Here is a 26,908-nt window from a genome sequence, read left to right on the forward strand (position 1 = left end):
ATCATCACAAAATGAAAAGGCAGCCTACTGAATGGGAGAAAATATTTTCAAATCATATATATGATAAAGGGTTAATATCTAAAATTGATGAAGAAATCATACAACTCATTGGCAAGAAAACTATCTGATTAAAAAGTGAGTATAAGGTCTGAAGAGACATTTTCCCAAAGAAGATACAGAGATGGCCAACAGGTACTTGAAAAGATGCTCAACATCACTAATCATCAGGGAAATGCAAACAAAACCTTAATGAGATACCACCTTCCCATTGTCAGAATGCCTATCATCAAAAAGATAAGAAATAAGTGTTGGTAAGATTGTGGAGAGAAAGGAACACTTGGGCACTGTAAATTGGTGAGGCCACTATGGAAAACAGAATGTAGATTCCTCAAAAAATTAAAAATTGAACTGCCATATGATCTAGAAATTCCACTTCTAAGTATTTAACTGAAGAAAATGAAAACATTACCTCAAAAGGATATTACAACTCAAGATATGGAAACAACCTAAATGTCCATCGATGGATGAACGGATGCCATTTATACAGCATGGGTGGGCTTCAAGAGCATTATGCTAAGTGAAAAAAGACAGACAAAGAGGAGTTCCCGTCGTGGCGCAGTGGTTAACGAATCTGACTAGGAACCATGAGGTTGCGGGTTCGATCCCTGCCCTTGCTCAGTGGGTCAAGGCTCTGGCGTTGCTGTGAGCTGTGGTGTAGGTCACAGACGCGGCTCGGATCCTGCGTTGCTGTGGCTCTGGTGTAGGCTGGCAGCTACAGCTCCGATTCTACCCCTAGCCCGGGAACCTCCATATGCCGCAGGAGCGGCCCAAGAAATGGCAAAAAGACAGGAAAAAAAAAAAAAAAAAAAACCTGTGTGTGTGTGTGTGACAGAGAGAGAGAGACTGGGTCACTTTGCTTACAGCAGAAATGGACAGAACACTGGAAACCAACTACAATGGAAAAAATAAAAATCATTTAGAAATAAAAAAAAAAAGACAGACGAAGACAAATACCGTATGATCTCACTTATATTTGTAATTAAACACAAAACACACATACCCCAAGCTCGTATATACAGAGAATAGATTGATCATTGCCAGAGGTGATATGGGGTGAGGGGGTCAAATGGTACAGACTTCCAGTTACAAAATAAATTAAGTCAGAGGGATTTAATGTATGGCATGGTGGCTATAGTTAATCATACTATATTGTATATCTGAATGTCACTAAGAGAGAAGATCTTAAAAGTCCCCATTACTAGAAAAAAACTTTTGTAACGATGTAAGTGTACAGATGTTAACTATACATATTGTGATGATCATTTTGCCATATATACAACATAAGATTTTATATCTTATGTTGTACACTTGAAGCTAATATAACATGTCAATTATACCTCAATTTAAAAAGTAATTTTTTAAAAAGGGATTATGATATGGACACACAGACTGAAGGATGACCATGTGAGGGCACAGTGAGAAAGTGGTCATCTGCAAGGCAAGGGGAGAGGCCCCAGAGGAAACTAAAACTGCTGACACTATGATCTTGGACCGATAGCCTCCAGGGCTGTGAGAAAAGAAATTTCTGTTGTTTAAGCCATACAGCACATGGTGTTTGTTGTGACAGCCCTAGCACACTAATGCAGTGGTCCTCCAGTCACTCCAAGTGAATCACCACACCTGACCAAGGATGGCTGTCCTTTCTGATCGTGCCACAAGAGTTAACCACATTCTCTCAAGGGAAAGTGACCCTCCCCAGTCACACCAGGTGAGTCACCACAGGCTGACCACACAATGACCAGAGAGGTAATCCTCCCTGATTACCAGAAGATTAACAGAAGAAGTTCCCAAATTCAAAACTCTCACCATTGATAGAAAGCCTTACCAGTGCTATCCTATGCCACAGCCACAGCAACCCTAGATCTGAGCCACATCTGCAACCTACACCACAGCTCACAGCAACACTGGATCCTTAACCTACTAAGTAGGGCCAGGAACTGAACCCACATCCTCATGGATACTACTCAGGTTCATAATTGCTAAGCCACACGTGAACACAGGAACTCCCTCACCAGTGATTTTTGTGTCAAGATCCTACAGTTCAATCCCTGTGGAAAGAACAAAACAAGCACTGCTATCTCCAGGTTCCAGGTAGCACTGTCTCCAACTGAATAAACCAGAAATGTGTGGCTGGGCTAAAGGCAGCCAGGTGGGGCGATGGGGAAGAGCATTTGAAGGCACTTGGCTCAAACCTCCACCCAACATGGGTACTCATGTTGAATGGAGACAGGCTAATCCAAATAGATCCCCTCTCTGGAGGTAGGAGTGCAGGTGTACTCAGATGATAAGTCACAGTGCATTTATCCATTGTGCCTATAGCTCATCCCAATTTTGGAAGCACTGGAGACTACAGAGACCTTGCATTCCCTGGTTCTCTTAAAACACACCCTGTTAGCAAAGGTAATTAGGTCAAGTCTTTCCTCACAAGAGTAATGACTCAGACTGGTACAAGTGTCTTCCTCAATGGGTGACACAGTTATTTTCTCCATTGCACCCATGACTGACTAGGATCAACTGACTAGGATCTAGATTGCCAATCAAACCATCCATCGCAATTCATAAATTTCCAAAACCCTCCAAAAGAAATATCATGCAAGCCACATATATCATTTTAAATGTGCTCATAGTCACGTTAAGAAAGTAAAAATGGGAGTTCCTGACATGGCTCATCAGGTTAAGGATCCAGTTGCTGTGAGCTGCGGTGTAGGTTGCAGATGTGGCTTGGATCTGGCATTGATGTGGCTGCAGCAGAGGCATGCAGCTGCAGCTCCGATTCCACCCCTAGCCTGGGAACTTCCATATGCCATGGTGCAACCATAAAAAGAAAAAAAAAATAAAAACAGATGAAATTAATTTTAATATTTTACTTTACTTAACCTCATATGTCTAAAACATTGTTATTTCAACTTGTAATCAAAAAATTATTGTGATATATGTTTTTAAAATGTTGTCTTAAATCTGGTATATTTTACATTCACAACATATCCCAATATAGATACTAAATTTTCATCAAAAACACTTGATCTGTATTTAGATTGCACAAAATTTACCATTGAATAAAAGAGATTCACATCCGTACATTGTTTCAAACATAAAGTTGTCAATAACTGAATACAATTATCAGTGTCTTCATTTAAATTAACTAAAATGAAATAAGATTATATTTCAGTCACACTACAATTTCAGGTGTTCCACAGCCACATGTGATTGGTAGCTACTGTGCTGGACAGCACAGATCCAGAGGGCTAGAAGTTTGCCTTCTAATTAATTGCCCCTAAACCTTTAACTGTTTAATGCAGTACTAGAGACAATGTAGGTTCTTGGTAAATCATGGCATCGGCGCAGTTTGGAACTTCAAAATCCTTAAGGTTCAGTAGCCCAATTCCCTTATTTTAGAAGGAAGAAAACCTAGGAAGGGAGAAGATAAGGGACTTGCAGAAGATGACACAGCTGAACTACTGAAGCACAACTGGACAAAAATTTAGGTCTCCTGATTTTTTTATCCCGAGGTCTTTCTACCTCATAGTATCAGACATAGTTCAGTGAAAACACTGATTTTTAAATTTATTTGAATAATCACTTGAATGATATAGGCAAAGAAAAAAACATACTTATGTCCTAGTTGCGTTTGTAACTGAAAAAGACAGTGCGTTTTAGAATATTTAAGGCCTCCTTCTACTATGGTTTGGGGTCCAGCTGGTTTAATCTCAGTCCCTCTTACCTTCGCCTGTCACTGCTTCCTCTGGTGGAGCAGCCTCACTACACATCTTTCCTGCCCATCCCCAGAGCATCCGGCCACATTTTTCTGTCTGCAGCTGTCCTCGCGCAGCTGTCTACCATGATTTGTTTAAGGTTGTGCTTCAGAGAATTCTTTATATTTGCAAATCAAAGTATTCAGTAGAAACTGTGGCAAAGTTGGAGCCAAGGTTCCTGAGAGGTGTGTGTATGTGTGTGTGAGAGAGACAAAGAGACAGTGTGTGTGTGTGTGAGAGAGAGAGAGAGGATGGATGTGTAGTTAAGTGTGTGACATCAGACACACCTGCATTCAAGTCCCAGCTGTACCCATTTCTAGTTGTAGAACCTTAGGCCACCCTCAGTCTTCTCATCTGTAGAATGAGGATAATAATATTAGTGACCAAGAGTAAGCCCTCAGTTCATACAAGTTGATGTTATTTTCCAGTGGTCTGCTGGCTCCCTGAGAGGGAAGACTGCATATATCAGGCTCAGTACTGCCCCTCATGACTTGTGAAATGCATGAGACATAGTAGGCCCTAAGGGAATATTTGTTGAATGACTTCATAAGATACTTATGATGTCTTTCACATCTTAAGATTGATGCAAAGAGAGATAATTGGGGAAAATATGGTGATAAGGAAAGGGGAGAGGGAGATGGGTGCTTCCCACTTTAGAATCTTCCTGGTGTGGAGGCACCCAGGTTCAGAATGAAGCTGTAAGGTCAACAAACAGTGACGTTGAGGGCTATCTATGCATGATAAAGGAATTAGAGTCGCTAATGTTTAAAGGAGAGTAGATACGGAATGGAGCAAATAAAAAAAAAATGTACACACACACACACATATATATATGTATATATATATATGGTGTAAAATTGTCATTTATTTGATTTGAGTAGATAAATGTCAACTAGTTCTCCCCAACAAATCTCCTCCCTTTTCACTTTCTTACGACACTTCCTTCACCAACTGCACATTCCATGAATCATGGCCTGGTCTCACATTCCCCATAGCGCATGGCAGGTAAGAAATAGTAAGGCTTCCAGGAACCCTTCACTAAGTGAGTCTTCTTACAACAAGTAGTCATAGGCATAGATAAGGCAGAGCTAACTTTTAACTCCCTTCTTAGGAGTGACCTTTGCTTCAGTGGGCTTAAAGTGACAGCGTGAACATTGAGAAGGTCAATCCACTCCACTAACTGAGTCCTTTCATGGCATGAAAGTGTTGGTAATATGAGAAATGATAATATTGATGATCGCTGTGTATATAACAAATATAAAACGAATGCAAGAGGAGGGAGCTAGGATAATCTATGTAGCAGTGGATTAGAATTGGATATTGAGAATATTCAAAGCATCCTTAAGTCTTTTCAGTAGTTAGCCTTCCCTTTAGATTTTTTTTTTTAATCTATTTGTTTTTTTAGGTCCGCACCCACGGCATATGGAGGTTCCCAGGCTAGGGGTCTAATTGGAGCTACAACTGCCAGCCTACACCACAGCCACAGCAACGCCAGATCCAAGCCGCGTCTGCGACCTACACCACAGCTCATGGCAATGCCAGATCCTTAACCCACTGAGCGAGAGCAGGGATTGAACCTGCAACCTCATGGTTCCTAGTCAGATTCATTTCCGCTGCACCACCACGGGAACTCCCTTCCCTTTAGATTTATAGAAGCATTTTATATTTTAATTTAACATAAAGAGATATAAGCAGAGAGCTGTTCAGAAACCCTTTAAAGGGCATAGATTATGAGAGAATGGGTCTGAATTTACTAGCTGTAAGACACTGAGCAGGTTATAATATCTCTATGCCTCTCTGTTTTTTTCATCTGTAAAATATAAATAATAATATACTTAGCCCATAGAGTACATAGTTACAATAGGTCATAAATACCAATCCTGGCACTCTTCTAAATATACTGTTTGTGTTAATTCATTTAATCCTCACGTTCTTGTGAGTAAAGTGAGTAAAGTGCTATATTTTCCTGTTTGAAGATAAGAAAACTAAGAAACAGGGAAGTTATATACTCTCCCCACTGTAACCTACAAGATTCAAGCTTACTCTCTAGAAGTTCTTTTACTATGGATATTTAATGACTGTAGCTATGAGCAGTAGAGTAAAGGTTCTTGGATGTTTAATTCGCCTTAGTTGCTTGTTCCTTGTGCTTTTCATCCTTTTGTTTCCTCTCACATTTACCATTCCAAAATTTCTTCACCGTTAAAATAACTTTACCAATATACAACAAATGCAAGAGGAGGGAGTAGAATTAGAAACATTGGTATGAACTAATGTTTAGCTAAATATAGATGCAGATGTTTACATATAGGCTTATTTATAGATATCTGTGTGTATATGGGTTAGTACACACATATATCTCCTCGCTGTGTCAGTTAAGAGCACATAAAAGCAATGACACCCCAGCAGCAATAAGCACGTCTATCACTCAGGTCTTGGCTTCTAATACCATTCTCTAATAAAGGGAAACAAATCTCCTTGGAGAAATTGATGTTTCTAGGACTAGGGCAGGAAACATACAGATGAGTCTGGAACATTATGCAGTGTCAAAAAGAAGGAAGTACACACAAACAAACAAAATTGCCACACAGGGATAGGGGTATGTCAAAGGGAATCAGGCTACTGTTCCAAGAGTCAAAGCTGTGACAATTTGAGCTACATAATAAATAAAAAACAGTATTGAATTATAACCCAAAGCATAAAATAAATATCCATCTGTACATTCAGATATAAATAAAGGATTGACTAGATAAATGGGAAAGAATAGACAAATCTCCCATGCAGAATAATTATGAATAATTTATGTAGCCACTCTATCCTCAAGTTGATGGAGCATAACTCCCCACTTCTTAAGTGTGGGCTGTGCACAGTGACTTTCTTCCAAAGAGCCCAGTATGGAAATGGAGAAAAAGGAGCCATTTTACAATGAAGACCCTGACTGACAAAGAGTAACTCAAGCCAGGTGATTAAGGTTAACAACTACAGTCGTAAGTCATTCTTATAATATGTACCCATAATATGATGTAATGAGAATGACAATTTGCCTCTATGGTCTTCCTCCCCCAAGCCCATAACCCCAGTTCCACTATCAGAAAAACATCAGACAAATCCCAACTGAGAGACATCCCACAAAGTACCTGACCTGTGCTCCTCAAAACTGTCAAGGTCATCAAAAATGAGGGAAGTCTGAGGAACTTGTTACAACTAAGTGGAGCCTAAAGTGTTGTGATGACTAAACACACTGTGGTTAGTGTGGGAATGGGATCCTGGAACAGAAAAATGACATTAAACAAGAGCTAAGGAAATCTAAATAACTCATGAAAGTTAACAATAATGAATTACTATATCACAATTATAACAAATGTACCCTACTAATGTAAGTTTCTAATAGAGGAAACATTGTGGGTACTCTATGTACCTCCTTGCAATGATTCTATAAGTCTAAACCTGTTGTAAAATTAAAAAGGTATTTTTAAAAAAGTGAATGAATCTGCCATTGCTTACAATACCCAAACTTAGGGTACTGTAGAATCAGAAATTAGAGTTGGAAATAAACTTTGAGATCAAAGGAGAGGACACAGCTCCATAACATACCCAAGATTCAGTCCTGCTATTATTTTTGCTGTCTATTCAAAACATCGTTATAATAGTAATTTGATGCAGGCTCAATCCTGTCAACCTCCAGGCAAAATTTCCAAGTCTTGGATAAAAATATATGTGACAGGATATAGAAGGGGATCCAAAGAATTGTGTGTCTCAATATAATACATATCATCTAATTCCACTCACAAAGTAAATCCTTCATCTAGTAATTCTCAAGCTGAGATAGGAAGATCCCAATACCCTTTTAGGAAGTCCTCAAGATCAAAATTATTTTCATCATCATAATAAGATGATCTTTACCCTTTTCACTCTTATTCTCTCACAAGTGTATGATCCAGTTTTCCAGAGACTACAGAATGGGTAATTTTACAACAGTTTAATGGAGAAGCAGATAGGAGAATCCAAACGCTTTCTATTAAGCCAGAATTTAGAGACTGCAAACATGTAAAACAATATCACCCTTATTCTTTTCTTTTCTTTTGGACAGTATAGCTATTTTTCATAAAGCATGTGGATTCATGTTAACATGTAATTGTTATTGGTGACATGAAATTTTTATTTTAAATAAATTAATAAATATTTTGAAATTTTCTCTTTTAATTCTAATATGGTAAAATACTGATAGACATAACCTACATAAGCAAAATCTCTTTGAAGCCATTAGTAATCTTTCAGTGTAGAAAGTTTGAGAGCTAGAAAGACAGAATTACTTTTCTAATCACAGTGACCACTTTGCTCTTTCAGCTTTGGGACACTTGTCACTCTGGGTTAATATGTATCTTAACCCCTCCAGTGTTTTGAGAATTCCTCATGTTTTGAGTCTATGGAAATGAAAGTGCCAAGTACTCACATTCCCAGCCTCCCTTGCATCTAAGGCAGGAGCAGTTACCTTGGGTGCTATTAACCACCTGGATGCACCTGACCTTTAGGACCTGGAGCAAGTAAGGCTGGAGTCAGGAGCACCTATGACAGCAGCAGAATTGACAGTGAGATCAGGTCCTGGAAGCAGTAGTTCTAAGGACATCTTGTTTGTCCACTGTTAGCTGTACTGATGGCACAATTTGCAGCGCAGAGTCTCGTATTTCCAGCAGCAATGGTGTCTTTACCTGAGCAACCCACAGTTGTAACCTTGGATAATATTTCTGGTTATCTTGTCCTGACCCTGGATCTCCAGCCTGGATCTCTGTTCTATGAACGCAAAATATCTTTAAATGACATTCCTTTTCAGCCTCAGTCATCCAGAGATGCTTAATTACTTGCAATTAATAACTCTAATCCTACCAAAAATTGATTTCTTAGTTAACATAGAGTGTATATCTTAACGTCTTTTAACATCAGCCTTTCTGAAATTGCACAACAAAACCAAGGAAAGATGCAAAACTAATTAAAGGAAAGAAAAAAAAAAAAACTTACCCTTCACTTTCTCTGCTATCGAAAACAAAGTTGAACATTGTGAAAGATGAAAAAATTGGCTTTCTACTCTAGCTCTATACTTGAAACTGAATTTTGGAATTGTGATCCAACTTTCAACTGACAGAGTGTAAGATTTTCATGTGTTACTTCCCAGTTATGCAATTTCTATAAAACAGGCAGGAGGCTCTGAAGAGAATGACTTATGACGCCATACCATGTGCTTAGTTCATTATAAGTCATTTCAGGGACCTCCAGCCATTCTGAGCCAATCATAATAGAAATGTTCTAACACATTTGAGAGTATCTTGTTTCATAGAGTACTTAAGAAAGGCAAAAAAGGCACACTAGATTTTAACTGTACCAAATTATCCAGAAAGGATTTTGGAACTTGTCCCTATTAGGTTACTTTTTGTTATTATTTAATGTAATATATAAAATGTAATGCTTTTCTGTTTGAGCTCCTAGGGCCTGGGATGGTTCTGCCTTTTACAACTTTGAAAGTAAATTTAAAAATATTTTTATTCTGCTCACTTTCTTGCTAGACTTCAAAAGGGAAAAGTAGGATGACCAGTTAAGCCCTACAGATTATGAGGGGCTTAAATTAATTTTGACTAGAGAATGCATCTTCTTCTACAATTGAAATACCTACCTCAGATTAAGAATCCTTTGAAGTAGTTGTCTTGAAATAATTTAGGGAAAACATATGAGGGAAGCAACTCACAGCTTTGTTTCCTCTCATGCTCTTTGACTGCCCAGATTTAAGTTTAGGGGCTCTTGGATCTGGATATTTCCACAGGTAATTTCTCAAAGGAAAAATCTGTTTACAGGAGAAGTCAACAGAAAAGCATACATCAGCACACCCCACATTGAGAACAGGCTGAGGAACTGAAAAACAGGCACATATAACGACCAATGATAACCTACTTCTTGCAAGCCTAATTTGGAGGTGCATCTTTTAAAATATGAGGTTTTAGAGCACTTTGCAGATGATTATCTTGGTGTACTTGAGAGAAACTGCATAGACACAAAATCATTTGTCTTTATTTCTTCCTGTCTCTCACCCAGCGTGTCTTTTACTCCACTTGCTAAGAACAGGAAATTGCAACACTAAAGATTTGATCAGTTCCCATTACTTCAGTGAGCCTTGCTCAGTTTAACCTAGGCCAACAGCACCTTTATAGGTGCCCTGATAAATTACACAATGTATCAGAAAAGGCTTGTTTTGTATAGTTTTTAATTATCTTTTAATCCTCCAAGCTTTGAGTTCTTCTCACTATTAAAAGCCTATCTCTGAGAAGGCTGCTGTTTCAAAGTAAAAATAGGCAATTACCTTTGAGACACTTTCCATTACTCACTGACCTACAAAAATCCCCTTCTAGCAGCTCAGTCCTGAGCAGGTCTAAGAAGCTTCTCGGCCAGCCATGCATGTGAACGTGGCACAGGAAAGGCTAATATTTATAGCACCTGAAGTCTGGGCAGCATTTTAAAGTGTATGTAGAACTTTCACATGCAAAATTTTGTCTGAGCCTCAACAATCCTGAGCTTACTGGAAGCAAGGCTAGAATTGTCCCATGTGACAAATGAGAAAAGACACAGAGTGACTTTCCCAACTGAGGTCGGGCACAGTCTAGAGCTGCAGACTGTAGACTTTTCTGGGCCACCTCCGAGAGAGGAATATCCAGAGAGCAAAATCATCTGACTGCCTTTCTTTCTTTTCCCACCCCTACTCTTTTTCTTTTTTCTTTTGGTCTTTTGAGGGCTGCACCCACAGTATATGGAAGTTCCCCAGGCTAGGGGTCAAGTCAGAGCTATAGCTGCCAGCCTACACCACAGCCACAGCAATGTGAGATTCAAGCTATGTCCACAAACTACACCACAACTCACCACAATGCTCTATCCCTAACCCAATGAGCGAGGCCAGGGATCAAACACACGTCCTCATGAACACGAGGCAGGTTCATCACTGCTGAGCCACAACGGGAACTCCCACCCCTATCCTTTTTTGAAACGTTACAGGAGGTCCCACAATAGAGCAACCATGGACAATGGGGAAGAAAGGAGGGCCCAAAGGCCAGGTGGCAAGGCAGGCTTACCTACAGCTCTGATACCACCCCAAGTCTTAGTGTTCACTTCTCCCCAACTGGCTGGGCCAGGCTCACTTCCTGATGCTGCCCCAGATAGCCCGAGGCCATTTTGGGTAGGGAATTAAGAAAATCAGGAATGATTTACCACCTAAAGTAATAAGGTTTAGCACAGAACTAAGAATTCCAAGCCAACAGTCCATGTTTGAGTAAGAAATGTAAGAGATAGGAATGTACCTGCTTTTAAAACTTGACCCTTTGGGGAGATCCCATTGTGGCTCAGCAGTAATGAAACCAGTTAGTATCCATGAGGATGAGGGTTTGATCCCTGGCCTCCCTCAGTGGGTTAAGGATCCAGCATTGCCACAAGCACCGCCTGTGAGCTATGATGTAGGTCATGAACGTGGCTCAGATCCTGTGTTGCTGTGGCTGTGGTGTAGGCCAGCAGCTGCAGCTCCAATTCGGCCCCTAGTCTGGGAACTTCCATATGCCACACTTGTGGTCCTAAAAAGCAAAAATAAAATAATAAAATAAAATAAAATAAAACAAATAAAATAAAATAAAAATAAAGTAGCTGAACTTTCTGTCATGAGACTCTTCAAGTACAAAGGATTTAAGTTTTGTAGTGAAATAACAGGAATGTTCTTTCAAAAAAGCATGGAAATACTTTTTCATGCAGATGCTGTGTGTATGTCATTTCGTTTAATTCTCACAATATGCCTGAGGTAGCCATTACTCTTGCATGAGGAAACTCAGGCTCAGAGAAGTTGAGTGACTTGCTTGAGGTCATAGAGCTTGAAATGGAGACAAAATATGAACTCAGACAACAATCCCTATGTCCTTCTCAGTAAACTGCATTACATCCTGAGAGGTAGGTTACCTGTTCTCATGTATTTCCCTTTATGCCCCATCTCTGTAACTCATCGTACAAGTGAATTTGTATTACGATTGTGAAAAGTTACTTATCTGGAAATCTAACGTCTAAGGAACAGGAATTATGCAAAAAACTCTTCTGAGAAGCAGAAGAGATGTTATAACAAGCGTTCATACGTGAGAAGATTCTCTTTGGTGATGATTATGTCTTTTATGTATACTCTGTAATTATTTTGGATGTTATAAGACTTCAATGATAGGATACTGCAGGAGCTTTCCCTCTGATCTTCGTGACTGGCTGCTCTTCGACCTCCGGTTCTCACCTGTCCATCGCTGCTCTCTGTTCTTTATAGCACCTTTTTAAAAATCATAATTAATAATTATGGATTTATTTGCTTACTGCCTGTCTTCTTCATAAGATTGTAAAGTCCTCACAGACAGGAATGATAATTGCTTTATTTAGTAGTGTTTCCCTAACGTGGCACATAGTAGCAGTTCAATAAATGTTATTTGGATGAGTGGGTGTATAGATGGATGGGTGGGTGGATGGATGTATGGATGGACAGACAGACAAAAGAATCATTCCCAGAAAAGTTTTCAAAGGATCTGAGGAATAGGTGATCCAGGGAAGGCTGGAGCACTTTTGGGTCAGGGTGGGTCAGTCATCCTTTCCCTACAAATAGGCCTGAGAGCTGGTGGCTTTCTCAAGACAGGAAGTAAGAACAGTGAGGCCATCCACCAGGACAGAAGGCAGAAGGGAAGTCAATAATACTAAGCACTCACCAAGTGCAAGGAAATGTGCTAGAGACACGTGATCTCATTTACCTTATCTCATTCACTGTATGAAAAAGGAATTATTTCTATTTTATAAATGAAAAAGTGAGACTAAGATTGGTGAGACTGCCCAGGGTCATGTAACAAATACATGGCAGAGCCAGAATATTGAACCAGATTTGCCATATTTCAAAGACCATATTGTTTTTTTTTTTAAGAAAATTCACTTTATTTAAAATGTTTCTTTATTTGCCTACAACCTGCATATAAAAATTGACCTGGTTTAAGTGTATAGCTTGATAAAACCTAAATATGTTTACATCCTTGTAACCACCATCCAGATAAAGAAATAGGACATTTTTAGCCCACAAGAGGTTCCTGTGTAATTCATCTCAGCCAATATTCCTGATGCTGCCACTATTTTGACTTCTGTCATGACAGGTTCCTGTTACCTGTTTTTAAACTTTACATTGATGGAGTCTTACAATATGACCTCTTATGTATTGGGCTTCTTTTGTCTCCAAAATTCATCATGGCATTTTTTGCAGCAGTAATTGCTTTAGTTTCATCACTGAATTATATTTGAATGAATTAATATAATCATTATTTATTTTGTCTACTCTTGATGGACAATTGCATTATTTGCAGTGATATTAATAAAGTGCTATGACCATTCTTGATCATAGGTGGGTTTTGGTGGACAAACACACTCATTCCTGTGGGTATCCACTCAGAGGTGAGATTGCTGGTCATAGCTACTGCTTCTTGGATGATTTTATTTTATTGACATGATTTTATTTCCATGTCTCTAGCATCTCAGGAAAATGAGGCTCTCATGTCTCTATACAAAGTGAATGAACTGATAACACATACTCGAACAACTGGCTCATGAATGTGATTGAGGCACATGGACACATTGAGAGAGAAATGGGTCACGGCAAAGAGAAGAATTTTCCCCTTTGGTCAGAGCCACAGAGACACCCCCCCCCCCACAAAGGGGCTAATGATGTCTCACCAAAGCCAGTCCACATTTTGAATACCAGAGTAGGACTCTTTCACATAAGGAAGTACCCACCTTGTGTAGGAGGAGTTCAGATATCAAACAACTGCCACCACAGTCATCAAATGTTGAGCACTTTCTATACGTCAGATGTAGTGCTTCATACTTTATAGAATGAAGTCAGTAGTACTGCTGGATTCTAAGTAACAGAATCCAAGCTGATTATTAATAAAGATGAATTTATTTAAATAATTCTTTATTCTGAGATTGCCTTTCTCTTCATAGGGTGTTAATACTTATTACATTTCATATAATAACGATAATAGTGAATGATAATTGCTAATTGTTATCAGTAAACATTCCTTTCAACAACAAGTAAAGGTCATAACACTAAGCCAATTTCCTTGCTGCCACTAACCAATTTTTTTCTTTTGCATTGTATACGGGGGTGAATTTCACTGCCACATGACACCCAGTTGAGGAAGCCATTCTCTGAAACCTGGGTATTTTAATTATAACCTTAAGATTCTCATCAACATCTTATTTATTAATATAGCAAGAACATTAGGTGAGCTTATATGGTAGTGATACGTCATGATTAACTAAAGTCCATTCTTTACTCAGATTTCCTTAGTATTTACATAATGTCCTTTTTCCACCCCAGGATCCTCACCAGGATATCCTTGTGTCTCATTAAGGTCCTCGTGGAGGTGACTATTACTCTGTGTCTCAGGGTTTTCTTGGTTTTGACAATACTGACGGCTTTGAAGAGTTCAAGTCAGGTGTTTTTTATGCTCCTCTATCAGAATTTTTGTCTGATGTTTTTCTCATGGTTAAACTGGGGTTATGGGTTTGGGGAAGACCAGAGAGGTAAAGTGACATGATCACATCATATCAAAGGAACATATGATCCACATGATTTATGACTGTTGATACTGGCCTTGATCACAGGGTTGAGGTGGTGTCTGTCAGGTGTCTTCACTGTAAAATTTCTCTTCTCCCCCTCCCCAGTTCTGCATTGTGCTCCATGGAAGGGACTCACTGTGCACATCCCACGTTTAAGGGTGGAGTATTTCTCTAAGTTATTGAGAATTCTTCTGCATGGAAGATTTGTCTCTTCTTTATTTATTAATTATTCAAACATTTATTTATCAATATGGATTTATAGATATTTATTTTATGTGTTGTATTATAATTTGATACTACTTTTTTCTTGCTCAAATGTTTCCAGCTTTGGCCTTTGGAGCTTTTTCAGTTGGCTCCTGTATCCCTTTGATACACTCCCATCATTGGGCCTTTTTTAAAAGTATTTCCTTACTTTCTAGCACTACAAGATGCTCCAGGCTCATCTTGTATGTTTCCTAGAATCATCATTTCTCCAAGAAGTAGGACTAATTTTTTGAAATATGATCATATTGATATGGTTTTTAATCTTAATTAAGGATTTTAGCTCAGGACAAGTCAAAGTCAGCGAAGAAACATTCGTTTACTAGCGTGTATGGGTACAACCATCACCACACCCAAATTGTGTGGCTGCTTAGAAAGATCTGTACATACACTCCCACCACAAACGTATGGGCATTTCTGCTTGGTTCCAAGAGTCAGACAGCCTGTTATCTTCATTCCTCCTTAAATATCATTATGAGTGCTATAACAGACAGGTTAATTGTAGATGAGAGCAAACAAACTCAAACATTTTAGCTCCAAATCATCAGTACTATTTTATGAGGAAGAGACTTTGATGATATAGAGGTTGCTTTACAAACCAGTGAGTCCACACCCCAAGGTACACAGTGTCTGGCCAAGGAACAGGCAAAATCAAAATGGTACCTTAATGGATCATCAGATTTCTTTAATGTCTGGGGCAGTGGGAGACCTGTTATTGAAGCTAATGGGAAAAAATTCCTATTTTCAATTTAAAACCAGTTTGATGATATATGACAGATTTACTTGAAAGTGAATGAAGCATACAAATGATTTTGTATTTGAAGATAGGGTGGACTTCAAGTTACATTTCCACATTTGAAGGGTCCTCTATCACTACTAGTGATCTGATGCAACATTTAGGAAATGCTGACATGGCTTCCTGATTGAAACTGGAGTAATAGTAAATCTTCACAAATTGGTGAACAGTTCTTTAGCTAACAGTTAAAAATGGTTTGTTTTGTTGTTTTGTCCTGGAAGAGGAAGGAAGGGGGGATATATGTTGGCAATGACATGACAAGGTTCAAGAATCTGGGTTTGGGGTCCATTTTCCAATGCCAACTGAATATCAACTAGACAAGAATGATTATACTATCCAAGTATTTTGTGTTGTAAGAGGTAGTATTTTATAACAATGTTATAAAGTGTCAGAGAAATATATATTATTCCAATGATTAATGGTTTGTAAATTGCTGCTTTTCTTCTCTAAGTGAACAATCAGCGACTAGACATCTTTTGAGAGGACCTATAATAATGGGATAAATAATATACATAAAAGTTATTTCTATCAATATATACATTATATCTTTATCAGCTATAAAGATCAGATATTGTTCTCATTTCAATTTATTATTCTTACTCCAAAGTTTACTTTGGTTGAAAACTAGCAGTCAAACTAATATCTACTTAGAAGGAAAAAAAGCCATGAACAGGTAAAGATTTTTGATCAAGAAAAAGAGGAAAGTATGAAGAAAAAAATCTCCATTCCTTGATAAAGGGGTTAAATGTTCTCTGGTTAAAAGATGAAGTTAAAACAGAAAACAAACAAACAAACAATAAACCCATCAAGATGGTGATTAGCAGGATGGTGGAAATTATGCATTGTTAAAACATTCACTAATTCAGAGGACCTCAGGTTTTATTAAAAGAATGTAATGAAGGTAAGTAAATTTATCATAATGAAAGCCCACTGGGGTCAAAGTTTACAGAGGGAACATTATGCCACAATAACCAGGAAGTCAGTGCCATGGATTAATCTCTTGCTCCTTTCTTTCAATAAAAATGTCAAGCTTTAGTCAGTTATAGAGGATGAGTCTTTCTTTAACTGCCTTGTGTGACATGTGAAATTCATTTCTAATTTAAAATACAGAATATTATTTAATGGCACATCTGTTTCATGAAATCTTGACACGGATCCTCTTAACATGAACTGATTTTCAGAGTGATACTAGTAATTAGCACTGATCATTTTCAAGTACATCTTTTAGTGATTATTTGCCCTCATAGAATATATTTGCTTTTCCATTTTCTTATCTCTTCCTATTAACTGCCGTGTCTCAGTAATATTTTAATTACTTGGTCAGTTCATTTACATTACCAATCAAGTATAAAATAACACTACTGAATAGATTTACTCAGTTCCAAACTGGATTCCAAAGTGGGGCACCTGCAAGGCAAATTCAATCTATAGAGATATTTGCTCTGGAGTTCCCATCATGGCGTGGTGGTTAACAAACCAACTAGGAACCACGAGGTTGCGGGTTCTACCCCTATCCTTGCTCAGTGGGTTAAGGATCCGGTGTTGCCGTGGGCTGTGGTGTAGGTTGCAGATGCAGGCTCAGATCCCGTGTTGCTGTGGCTGTGGTGCAGGCCAGTGGCTACAGCTCTGATTCGACCCCTAGCCTGGGAACCTCCATATGCCCTGGGAGCAGCCCAAGAAAAGGCAAAAAAAGACAAAAAAAAAAAAATATTTGCTCTGATTCAGCCAGTATTAAAGAGATCTAGCAGCACCTTTAGAAGAGATCTAAAAATTTAGATTTCTGAGTTTTTCTTAATAAATCAGAAGATCTTCTAGCCCTGACCTTAAGTTCATGTGACTAGAATCTAGAGCAAAATATTAGAATGCCTCTTTTGGTAAACCTCACCACACTCAGTTGCTTACATCCAGCCAGTTTCACTCATTAAATATCTACTTGGCCCCTGCAGGCTTGTGAATACATGACCCTTCCATTAGATGTGGGGGTAGTGGTGTTGGTGGTGTGCAATATGCGGTTATGAAATAAACTTTCAACCAAGATAGTTTAAAAAACAGTCTTAACCCAAGTGAGTTAAGAGATCACAATGTGTGTTTGTTCACTTCTTTAAAATTAATTTATGGCCTATCAAATAGTATAATAATCTTTTAGGGATAAACAGATTCCTAATTATAAATATCTTGAAAAGAGAACTTCCTGTATCCACGAAGCTGCATACTAATCCCATGAGACCTTTATACCTACTTTGTCCTCTTTCCTCTTGAGTTTTTTTCTTCCCCAAATGTATCAGAGAAAAATCATAAGCTATTTTTTTAAAGAAGATTTATTTTGGATTAAGTGATTTCATGATGCAACATGGTTTTAAACAAAAATAGAGATCAGTATGAAAATAAAACGAACTGTACACATTAAAATATCTTTCCCTCAAAGCATTTCAGAATCATAAAAAAATACAACACAAAAGTCAGGGGTTCAGGTGAGGATAAGCGTACAGACTTTCCAGAAAACAAACAATGAGTCTACATTTCAGAGTCCCAGGCTCCATTTAATACCACCCACAAATCATTTCTAGGTTGTCTAACAGTCTGCATTATTTGCATGGGAAAAAAAAAGAAGAAAATATTTAAATATAAGGTGAAATGAGAGCTGTATAGTTTTAATATCAATAGCAAATACTTCCCATTTTATTCTCTATTAAAAGTCACATTGAATAAATAGGAAGCTTAAATCAACTTAACAAAAATAGAAACATAGCTATTAATTGTGACATGATGTAGTAGACACAGTGGGTGGAGTTGGTGAAAAGAAATTTGAAGGCTTAAAAAAATACACCACTTGTGCTCTACTGAAATCTTAGAAATAAATGTTTTTTTACAGAGCCTTAATATTAAAAAGTAAGCATTATTACAAAATTAGATTAATACTTTCAGTAAGAGGCAAGAGAGATGCATGTATTTTTATTGATTTATTTTGGAATGCCTGCATCCCTATTATAAAAACATGTAACCTTGTGTACTTTCCAACATTAACAGCCTCAAAGTTTCCTACGCTATCATAAAGAAAAACACGTTGTAATAATATCTTTTAGAGCAGTAGGGTCCTAAAAAGAACATTCAGTTTGGGGTATTTCCTGGTTAGTCCTTTCAACATATTTCTTGAAGATTATCCATCCATTTTTTAATAGAAGGTGATCATAACCAGAGGTTTACTAATGGTTCCTTACCTTCATCAGTAATAGCTGATTCAGTTTGAATCATACACCATACCTATCAACACTCCTCAGGGTTGTAATATCTTAAAAGAAAACTAGATGTAAAAATTACATACATAAATTTAATTTTCCTGTGTTCCCCAGAAACCATACAACTAGGGCTTTCCAATTCAGTTGAACTGTTCGATTATGAAAGCCAAATAAACTACCTTACAGAGTAAATCTAAGCAAATGTATTTTCAGTCTTGATTAATTTTATAAAAAACCGGAAACACTGATTAGGTCTCCATTTGCAACTCAGTAACCTAATTCCTAGGTTTTTGCTTTCTAGATGAACAGGGAACATTGAAGTTACCATTAGAAACCATGAAAAATGTCTCAAAAGCAATTCTAATGTCAAAAAAATGATGGCTAGAAAACAAACGAAGCAAAATAAATGGATCAAGCAACACCCTCGCTCTTTTTTCCCATACAAAGTTCAATAATGGTAACGTAATACTTTGGAGTTAACTTCTGTTTTGCAACACAGAAAATACTATCAACCTACTGAAGTTACAAAATGAGGGTACTTCCTACCAGGTAGATTAAGAAATAGTGCTCTCATTAGGCAGCATGGTATTCTTTTTCTCAACGTCCAAAACCAAACTGAAGTGTATGTTCCTCCTCCCACCTGCAAGCCCTAAAATGATTCTTCCACTGTTGTTTTAACTTTCCCTCCGCTACAGTCCCGTAGACTGCTCCGTTATGGGTAGCACACACATTCAGTGTATCGTTTGTGCCAGTTCCTTGGAAAGCAGTTACCACTCCTGAATCTTGACAGTTAGTTGATAACCAGCATTACCTTCTTGGCAGGGGTGGAGGGAGGAAGGAGGGGGCACCACTGCTGAGCTCCTCTTTCCTGATTTTTGTTTCTATCTTCCTTCTAGTGGGTAGCAAGTGGGTGGCCTTAAGCCACAACTTAGAATGCTTGATGTCTCTGACACTGCTTTGTTTCCATATTGGACAAGCAAATCTATCTAGAAAACACAATCGACCTAGAAAAGTAACAGGTATTGCAAAATTAGAATCCAACTGAAAGTGACATTCTCATTAATTTAAGCTCAAATTTTGTAGGAGGAAAGTGTCTTAAGACCTAGAATGTTTGTGATCAGCAATTAAATCGGAAGCAGGTAAAAGAGCACAAAAGGGCCTGAAAGTCAGATTCAGTGTGAGGATTAGGCCATGTTCTTTATTTCCGTTATTTACCATGGAGGGTGATAGGTATTTTGTAATGATGGTATAGCATCGTTTCATCTGCAATGGGAATTTCCAGAATTGGGTTGGATTGGAGAGACTTTTAGACTCCGACTTTGCTTTAGTTAGAAGTGGTCATGAACACAAATTTCACAAAAAGAAAGAAAAAAGATGGGATGAATATGAGGACAGAGAGGAAAAGAGAACCTGCAGTGGTTCCTGCATCCACATCACTGGAACTCAGTTATCAGGGTTTTCTAGATCCATCCTTAATGAAGATTAAATGAGGGCCTACTGTGTAACACAGGAAACTGTATTCAATATCTTGAAATAACCTAAATGGAAAAAATAAATACATATAACCGAATCACTTTGCTATATACCGGAAACTAACACAATATTGTAAATTAACTACATACTTCAATTTAAAAAATGGCTCTAAAAAAAAGATTGTATTGGCTACCCTGTTTTATGCCCATCTCTTTGTGTAATTAGTGCCTCTATACTAGGGCCAGGACTATGCTCTACAAAGAAATCAAATCAAATCAAGTTTATCTTGCTTCCAAATAATATTTGAGAAAACTAAATTTACTATATAATTCCACTAAAAGCAATCAAATTTTGCATTTTGTTTTGAACTTCTCATAACAAGTAGTAAAAGGGAAACATGAAGAGTGTGGGGAATTTGCCATGAATATGCTAAATTCTTGGTGGACTTTTCAGCTTTTCAGAAGGTGTCACATATTAAGAGTATTTGTTTGAAAAAATGAGAGTTTGGGTAGATGAAGCAGTTTGCAAACTTCACTGAAATTGGAATAAGCTGGTAAAAGCATCAGGCTCCACATTTCTCGAGATGAAACCTAGAACTGTAACCATAAAGTACTGAAACTGATCTCACAAGCCACCCATGAAAATCAGCCTCAACCCAGATGGGACTTGATAACTTCTACCCCCCAGAGTGTGTCAAGAGCAAGAGAGACTAAGCCCCTGAAAGCGCTTAGACACTATAATGTGCTGTTCAAATGGTCTGCCATTACCGTTCATCATTTGAATGCAGTTTTCTAAATGTCTGATTGTTATGCAACCGAAACAAATTTTCCTTCATTTTTTTTTTACAGAATTTCTACTTAACTATAAACACAACACATGCTAGAAAATTTTGACGGCACTTCTTTGACAAAGATCCATTCATTGTGTGTACCAGAAAAACAGTTTGACCTCTGAGGTGGACTGGACTCAAGGACTGGGATTTTTCATGCTGGAAACCAAAGATCTGTTGTAGTGCAGATGAAAGGAAACAGAGGGAAACGACTGAACTTAATTTTGGCATTTTGGGGATAATTTGAAGATCCATGAGTTGGTCCTTCACCATTCAGCTTCCCACCTGCACACGTTAAACCGTGTGTGTAAAAGCACTGTGGGCTGGCACCCTTGACCAGCATCAACACACTATTACACGACATTAGTTACCAATGGAAAGAGCATTTATATGACTTTTTTTTTTTTTTTAGCCACAGTATCTCCCATGAATGAAGCCTCCATTGGAACTCCCAGATGGAACAAGACAATCTCTCCTCATCCCTTGACTGTAGAACATACCAGATTTTATTTAAAACACTTTTTTTTTTGAATCTTGGTCTCTACTCCACTAGTAGACAGTGAGCTTCTTGAGGGCAGATTTTAAATCTCATAGCTCCATCATCAAACACAGTGGCTGGCACAGAATAAATGTCAATAGTGGCCTCTTTTCTCACCTAAGAGACCTTCTGCATACATATTTGATGTATCCTTACCTCTTTTATAGCATAAATTAGTAGAGTATAAGCATTACTTATGAGTTTCTTAAAGGCAGCCATGTTATTTAGGTTCACAGTCCAGAAGAAAATATTTACGGGTATTTCTATTGGTAGAGTATATTAAAGTCTAATTTATTCTGTGGAAATGTTATTTAATATTTTAAATAGTTATGATTGGACTCTTTTGTTTTACTAATGAAGACTAATAGATGTTATCATGGTGTTCTGAAGTGATAAGTACATCGTGGATAATTTCCAGTTCTGAGAACGGCAGCAACTAAATAATTGTACTGGTATTTGGGAAAAAGCTGGATACCTTGACAAAGAAATATGTTTGTTAAAAGTAACCAAAGAGATTTTATTTTAAATCTCTTTTACCTAAATAATGTGGACTATGGTAACAATGTGTCTCAAACCCAAAGGAAAGCTAACATGGTCTATGAAAGTTCTATCAGCTGCTTAGAGAGTTCAATCTTCTGTTTCAGCTGCCAGCTCGGAAACATCTTACATACCATCAAAAATGCGTGGTTTTTCTTTTTTTTAAGTATGCTATATGAGTTTTCCTTATAATGAAAAAAATACAAACAAGTAAAAATAGTTTGCGAAATTAAATATATACTTATATTCATGATAAGTAAGTACAAACTAACATTTCCAGTTAAAATTTTTTTCTCTTTCCTTTCTTTCTGATACAATTATAGTACACAGATAAATCTTTCCTTATTCCCAGATTTCTGTAACCTTTTTCCCAGAACATTTCCCCACACTGCAGTACCTGCCTTTAGTGCAGGAATGCAACGTGAGTGCTATTGCTCTTGAGGACCCCAACAGGAAATGCAGCTTAACCAACAGAGCACTCTGTTCTGACAAACCACCTAGGAAAACCATGCACTTGACCTCTACAAAGTGTAAGATTGCCAACACCCCATAATAGGAATTCCATGGCTACTCATAAATACAGTTCTCAAAGAAGCGTTTGGGCAATGCCTGCAATACCACAGGCTGGCAAACAATGTTTGAGCCAATGGTTGTATTACCCACACTTTAACTTCACTCTGTTATACACCTGATTAGTTATGGCCATACATTAAGAAATAATAAACAATGTTGTGGAATAACCCCAAAGCAATAAAAATGAAGAACATCCTCTGATAAACTAAGCAGCAATAACATTAGTGATGTCATGCAGTTTCTGAGCTATCATAGAAAAATTTTTCTTAATATTGATAAGAAAATTATGCATCAGTGAAAATGCAGGCTTAGAAATAGAGTACTGAGAATTTCAATTTGTGATGTCTTCACTGATGAGGGAAAATGGAATTCTCATTACTAAAGAGAGCTGATCTCTTGGGTGTTGCCGATGGCTCCCTAACTGAGCTTAGTGTTTAATGATGCTGTACAAATAAAAAGTAGTGGGGGAAATACGAAATATCTGTATTAAATGCCATCCTGTAAAGTATTTGATGGATGGAAGAGTCTAATGCATTTTAAATAAATGCATATCACACTATCACATATAGTGAGTCTTAAAAAATTATTACTTAGATGCACAGTCCTTGTAGTGGTAGACATGGCACTGTGAAGGAAGTTTTGATTTAGAAGCTACTTTCTATTATACTTATCAAGTGATGGAGTTGCTATTAGTCATATTGTAATATCCCTTCAACTTTGGTACATTCAGTGCAAAATATTTCGGGGAATTTTTTTGTACCTTTATAAAAATAAAAGGCCCTTTTGTTCCCTTGAGAGTGCTTAAAAGGATACGTACTAGCGTGATGCCTGAGTAAGCATGGAACATGAAAATGGAACGGATGATATGTAGAGTATGATAGATAGGTTCTTATATACATCTTCGAGAACATAAATATAACGAACCTATAAAAAATAAACAGAACTCACTGTGTACATTTTCCTGATATGCTGTGATTAATTGCTAGTTATTTTTAAATTGTTTTCATGCATTATAAAGCATAAAATCTGTCATTAGTAATTCATTGTATAACAGTTTGTCTTCAGCCATAATTACACACATACCACTTTGCATATACATTGTCACAGACCACCTTATTGCAAATCTTTAAAGTTACCTCATATTAACTTGGTTTCATTTTCACTTGTGTTCCATGGAAGCTGAAACCTATGGTGCACACCATGCAGGCACTCATAAGCAAGAAAATGAATATTCTGTTATAACTTAGGGCTTAAATGAATGTACTTTCAGGAAATATATTTGTTTTTATTACATTATTTAAACTGCACTAATTAGGAAATTGGGCCAAGTGCTGCCAGTTTGGCTTGAACCATGTTCAAAGGTAAGTTTCAAGGTTCTCCTGAGTCTCTGAAAGTTACCATGGAGCTGATCATGTGAAGGTTCATCTTTGTCTTGGAACATAACAAATGGAAAAGAGTTTGGCAGTCAAGAACTGTTGATTGAAAGACTGTTGGGTTGTTCCCTGGGCATCAAGCTCACTCAAATCCTTCCAAGAGGACTCATCATCACTATTCAGTCCCTAAATGCGACAGAGCATGTATGCCTGGAAAATAACAGCACTCAGCTTTGCTCTAATAGAAGCATACTCTTGAAACTTCCAATGTTCGGCCATTCTTCTAGAGGGCAGCTTCTGGAATTGCCTGTCCAGAATTGTCTGGAATTGCAAGGAGCTGGGCATTGTGCTTCCAGGTCACTCAAGTCCAAAGGTACTGGTCTCCTCAACTGCTGTCAAAAGTTTTTCATAAAGCATGGAGAAGGATGGGTATGGAGGGAGATCCAGACGGTTAAAACAAGTGTGAGCTCTGCAAACAGAAGAAGCAGTACAGAGTTCAGAACGCTTTGAGTGAAATGAAATTGTTTCCCTCTGCGTGAGCATGCTAGTCTTTCATATTCAAATTGGTTTGTTGCCAATTTTCACATACCTTTTGGAAACACTGACCACATTTTGACTAGATGGAAATGCTATAAAATTGGGTTGTGATGATCACTGCACAACTATAAATGTAATAAATTCATTGAGTAATACAAAAATAGAAAAATTCAGACCTAAATCTCTTTAAGGGCAATGGGACCTTTTAAAAATATTTTCTTTACATTTTTATAATCATTTAACATCCATACTACACCCATATTACTAGCTGTTTAGTTGTCTAAACACTGAAAATAAAAGTTTTTAGGAAACGATGTTTTCGTTTTCCTAAAAGACATGAATATAATAACATCTTGCAAAGTAATTCATGTTCAGAGTTGGCATTTGCCTGACCGTCTCTCAGAAAATCTACGGTTTTGCATTTTTGCATCTTGGTGGTCAGGGAAGAGCACTGAGTATCTCTGAAGACTGGCAGACCTGCCTCATGGCTCAGTGTCTCGGGAAATTCCCGGGCTGGACTTTCCTGTCGAAGTCAGTAGACTATTGTTACTTCTTTGAATCCTGTGCTATAATCTATTTTCTCCTCACACACAATGCAAAAATCGTGGCCATATAAATCATTACATTAAGTATTCTTTTTTAGAAATACCTCCCCTTTTGCCAAGATAGGAAAAAAAAAATGCTTTCCTGTTATTTGCACCTGAAGCACAAGAAAAAAATAGACAGTCCCCAAATAGTACATCTTATCGGGAAGCAAATCTGTACTTTTGACATGAAATAGGAAGTATTTTATTTGGAATGCACAACAGTTGGCTTGCGAGAGTCAAACAACTTTGACTTAAAATGCTCCTGAATTAATATGGAATTTAGGATCTGTGATTATTAGCAGGCTGTTTTTACAAAGTCACATGTTTTAAGTTTTTCTTTTCCCTATAAATCACTTTATTACTTATGAAATAAATATAGTTCTATTCCTTGGTGCAGTGTGGTGTCATGAGAAGATCAGAGGTTTGGAACTGGATAGCCTTGGGTGTGAATTTCAGTTCTACCAACCAGCTATGTGATTTGCAGTAAGTGATTAAAACTCGGAGACTCAATTTTCTCATCTATAAGATGAAAATAATATCATTTGTTTCAGAAGGATATGAGGATTAAATGAAGTCACAGAAACATGCTTAATACAATACCTGGTTCATAGTGTTTGACCAATTAATGAGAGCTGTATTGTTACCTACATTTCATTACCATACATTACCAAAAAGTCTAACTGCCTTCATTAAATTATCAGAAGATAGTCATGACTCACTGAAACTATGAGATACCAAAGAGATAATAAGGAAGGCATGTGGCCATATGGCTTCTTGGAAACAGTAATGCAAAGGGTCTCTGTTATATTAGAAAAATACAGATCTACCTCAACTTATGCGGGGGCTACGGCCCAATAAATGCAACATAAATTGAAAATATCATAAGTCAAAAATGCATTTAATATGCCTAACCTACTAAACATCTTAGTTTAGTCTACCTTACAGGAAGGAAGGATCTCAGAACACTTGTTAGCATACAGTTGGGCAAACTCATTTAACACAGAGCCTATTTTAAGTACTGAATATCTTGTGTAACTTACTGAATATTGTACTGCAAGTGAAAAACAGAATGGCCAGACCAGTACAGAATGGTTGTAAGCATACTGACTGTTTACCCTTGTGATTGGGTAACTGACTGGGAGCTGAGGCTCACAGCTGCTGCCCAGCATCGCAAAAGAGTATGGGACCAAATATTGCTAGCCTGGGAAAAGATCAAAATTCAAAATATGACTTCTATTAAATGTGTATCACTTTTGTACTACTGTAAATTTGAAAAACTGTAAGTCAACCATGAGTCTGAGACTGAAAGTACCACTTTTATAACACAGAGATAGTACTGGCTCAGAGTTTATGACTCTTGTTATTACAAACTTTAGGATATATTGGGGAAAAAAAATCACCTAATTAATCTTTGCAAACAAACACTTCTTTTTTTCTGCAATGGCCACACTCATAGCATTTGGAAGTTCCTGGGCCAGGAATTGAATTCAAGCTGCAGGTTCGACCTTCCTGCCACACCTGCAGCAATGCTGGATCCTTATCCCACTGCTCTGGGTTGGGGATTAAACCCGTGCCTCTGCAGCCACCTGAGCCACTGCAATCAGATTCTTAACCCACTGGGCCACAGCAGGAATTCCCCAAATACTTCTTTTTTGATATAATAAACTGTTTCAGAATCACATTTAACATAATTCTTATCGTACATTCCT

The 26,908-nt window shown here is 37.6% G+C and overlaps 1 protein-coding gene across 12 annotated transcripts in view; it reads right to left on the reverse strand.

Moving 5' to 3' along the window:
• Window positions 1-22,346: 22,346 nt before the first annotated feature.
• The window catches only part of HECW2 (HECT, C2 and WW domain containing E3 ubiquitin protein ligase 2), a 448,428-nt gene continuing 443,866 nt past the window's right edge, over window positions 22,347-26,908 (reverse strand). For 11 of the 12 annotated variants that reach the window (XM_084998042.1, XM_021074544.2, XM_021074543.2 and 8 more), the window contains one exon: window positions 22,347-24,544. In XM_084998042.1, coding sequence (XP_084854168.1) covers window positions 24,433-24,544 — 112 coding nt within the window. In that variant the 3' untranslated portion in view covers window positions 22,347-24,432. The remainder of the gene's footprint in view (window positions 24,545-26,908) is intronic. The other variant, NM_001198924.1, reaches the window with a different exon arrangement.

Source organism: Sus scrofa, chromosome 15, assembly GCF_054392235.1.
Source record: "Sus scrofa isolate SSC_HxYL_T2T_F1_AM1 chromosome 15, Sscrofa_HxYL_maternal_Yorkshire_Landrace_v2.0, whole genome shotgun sequence".
NCBI lineage: Eukaryota > Metazoa > Chordata > Mammalia > Artiodactyla > Suidae > Sus > Sus scrofa.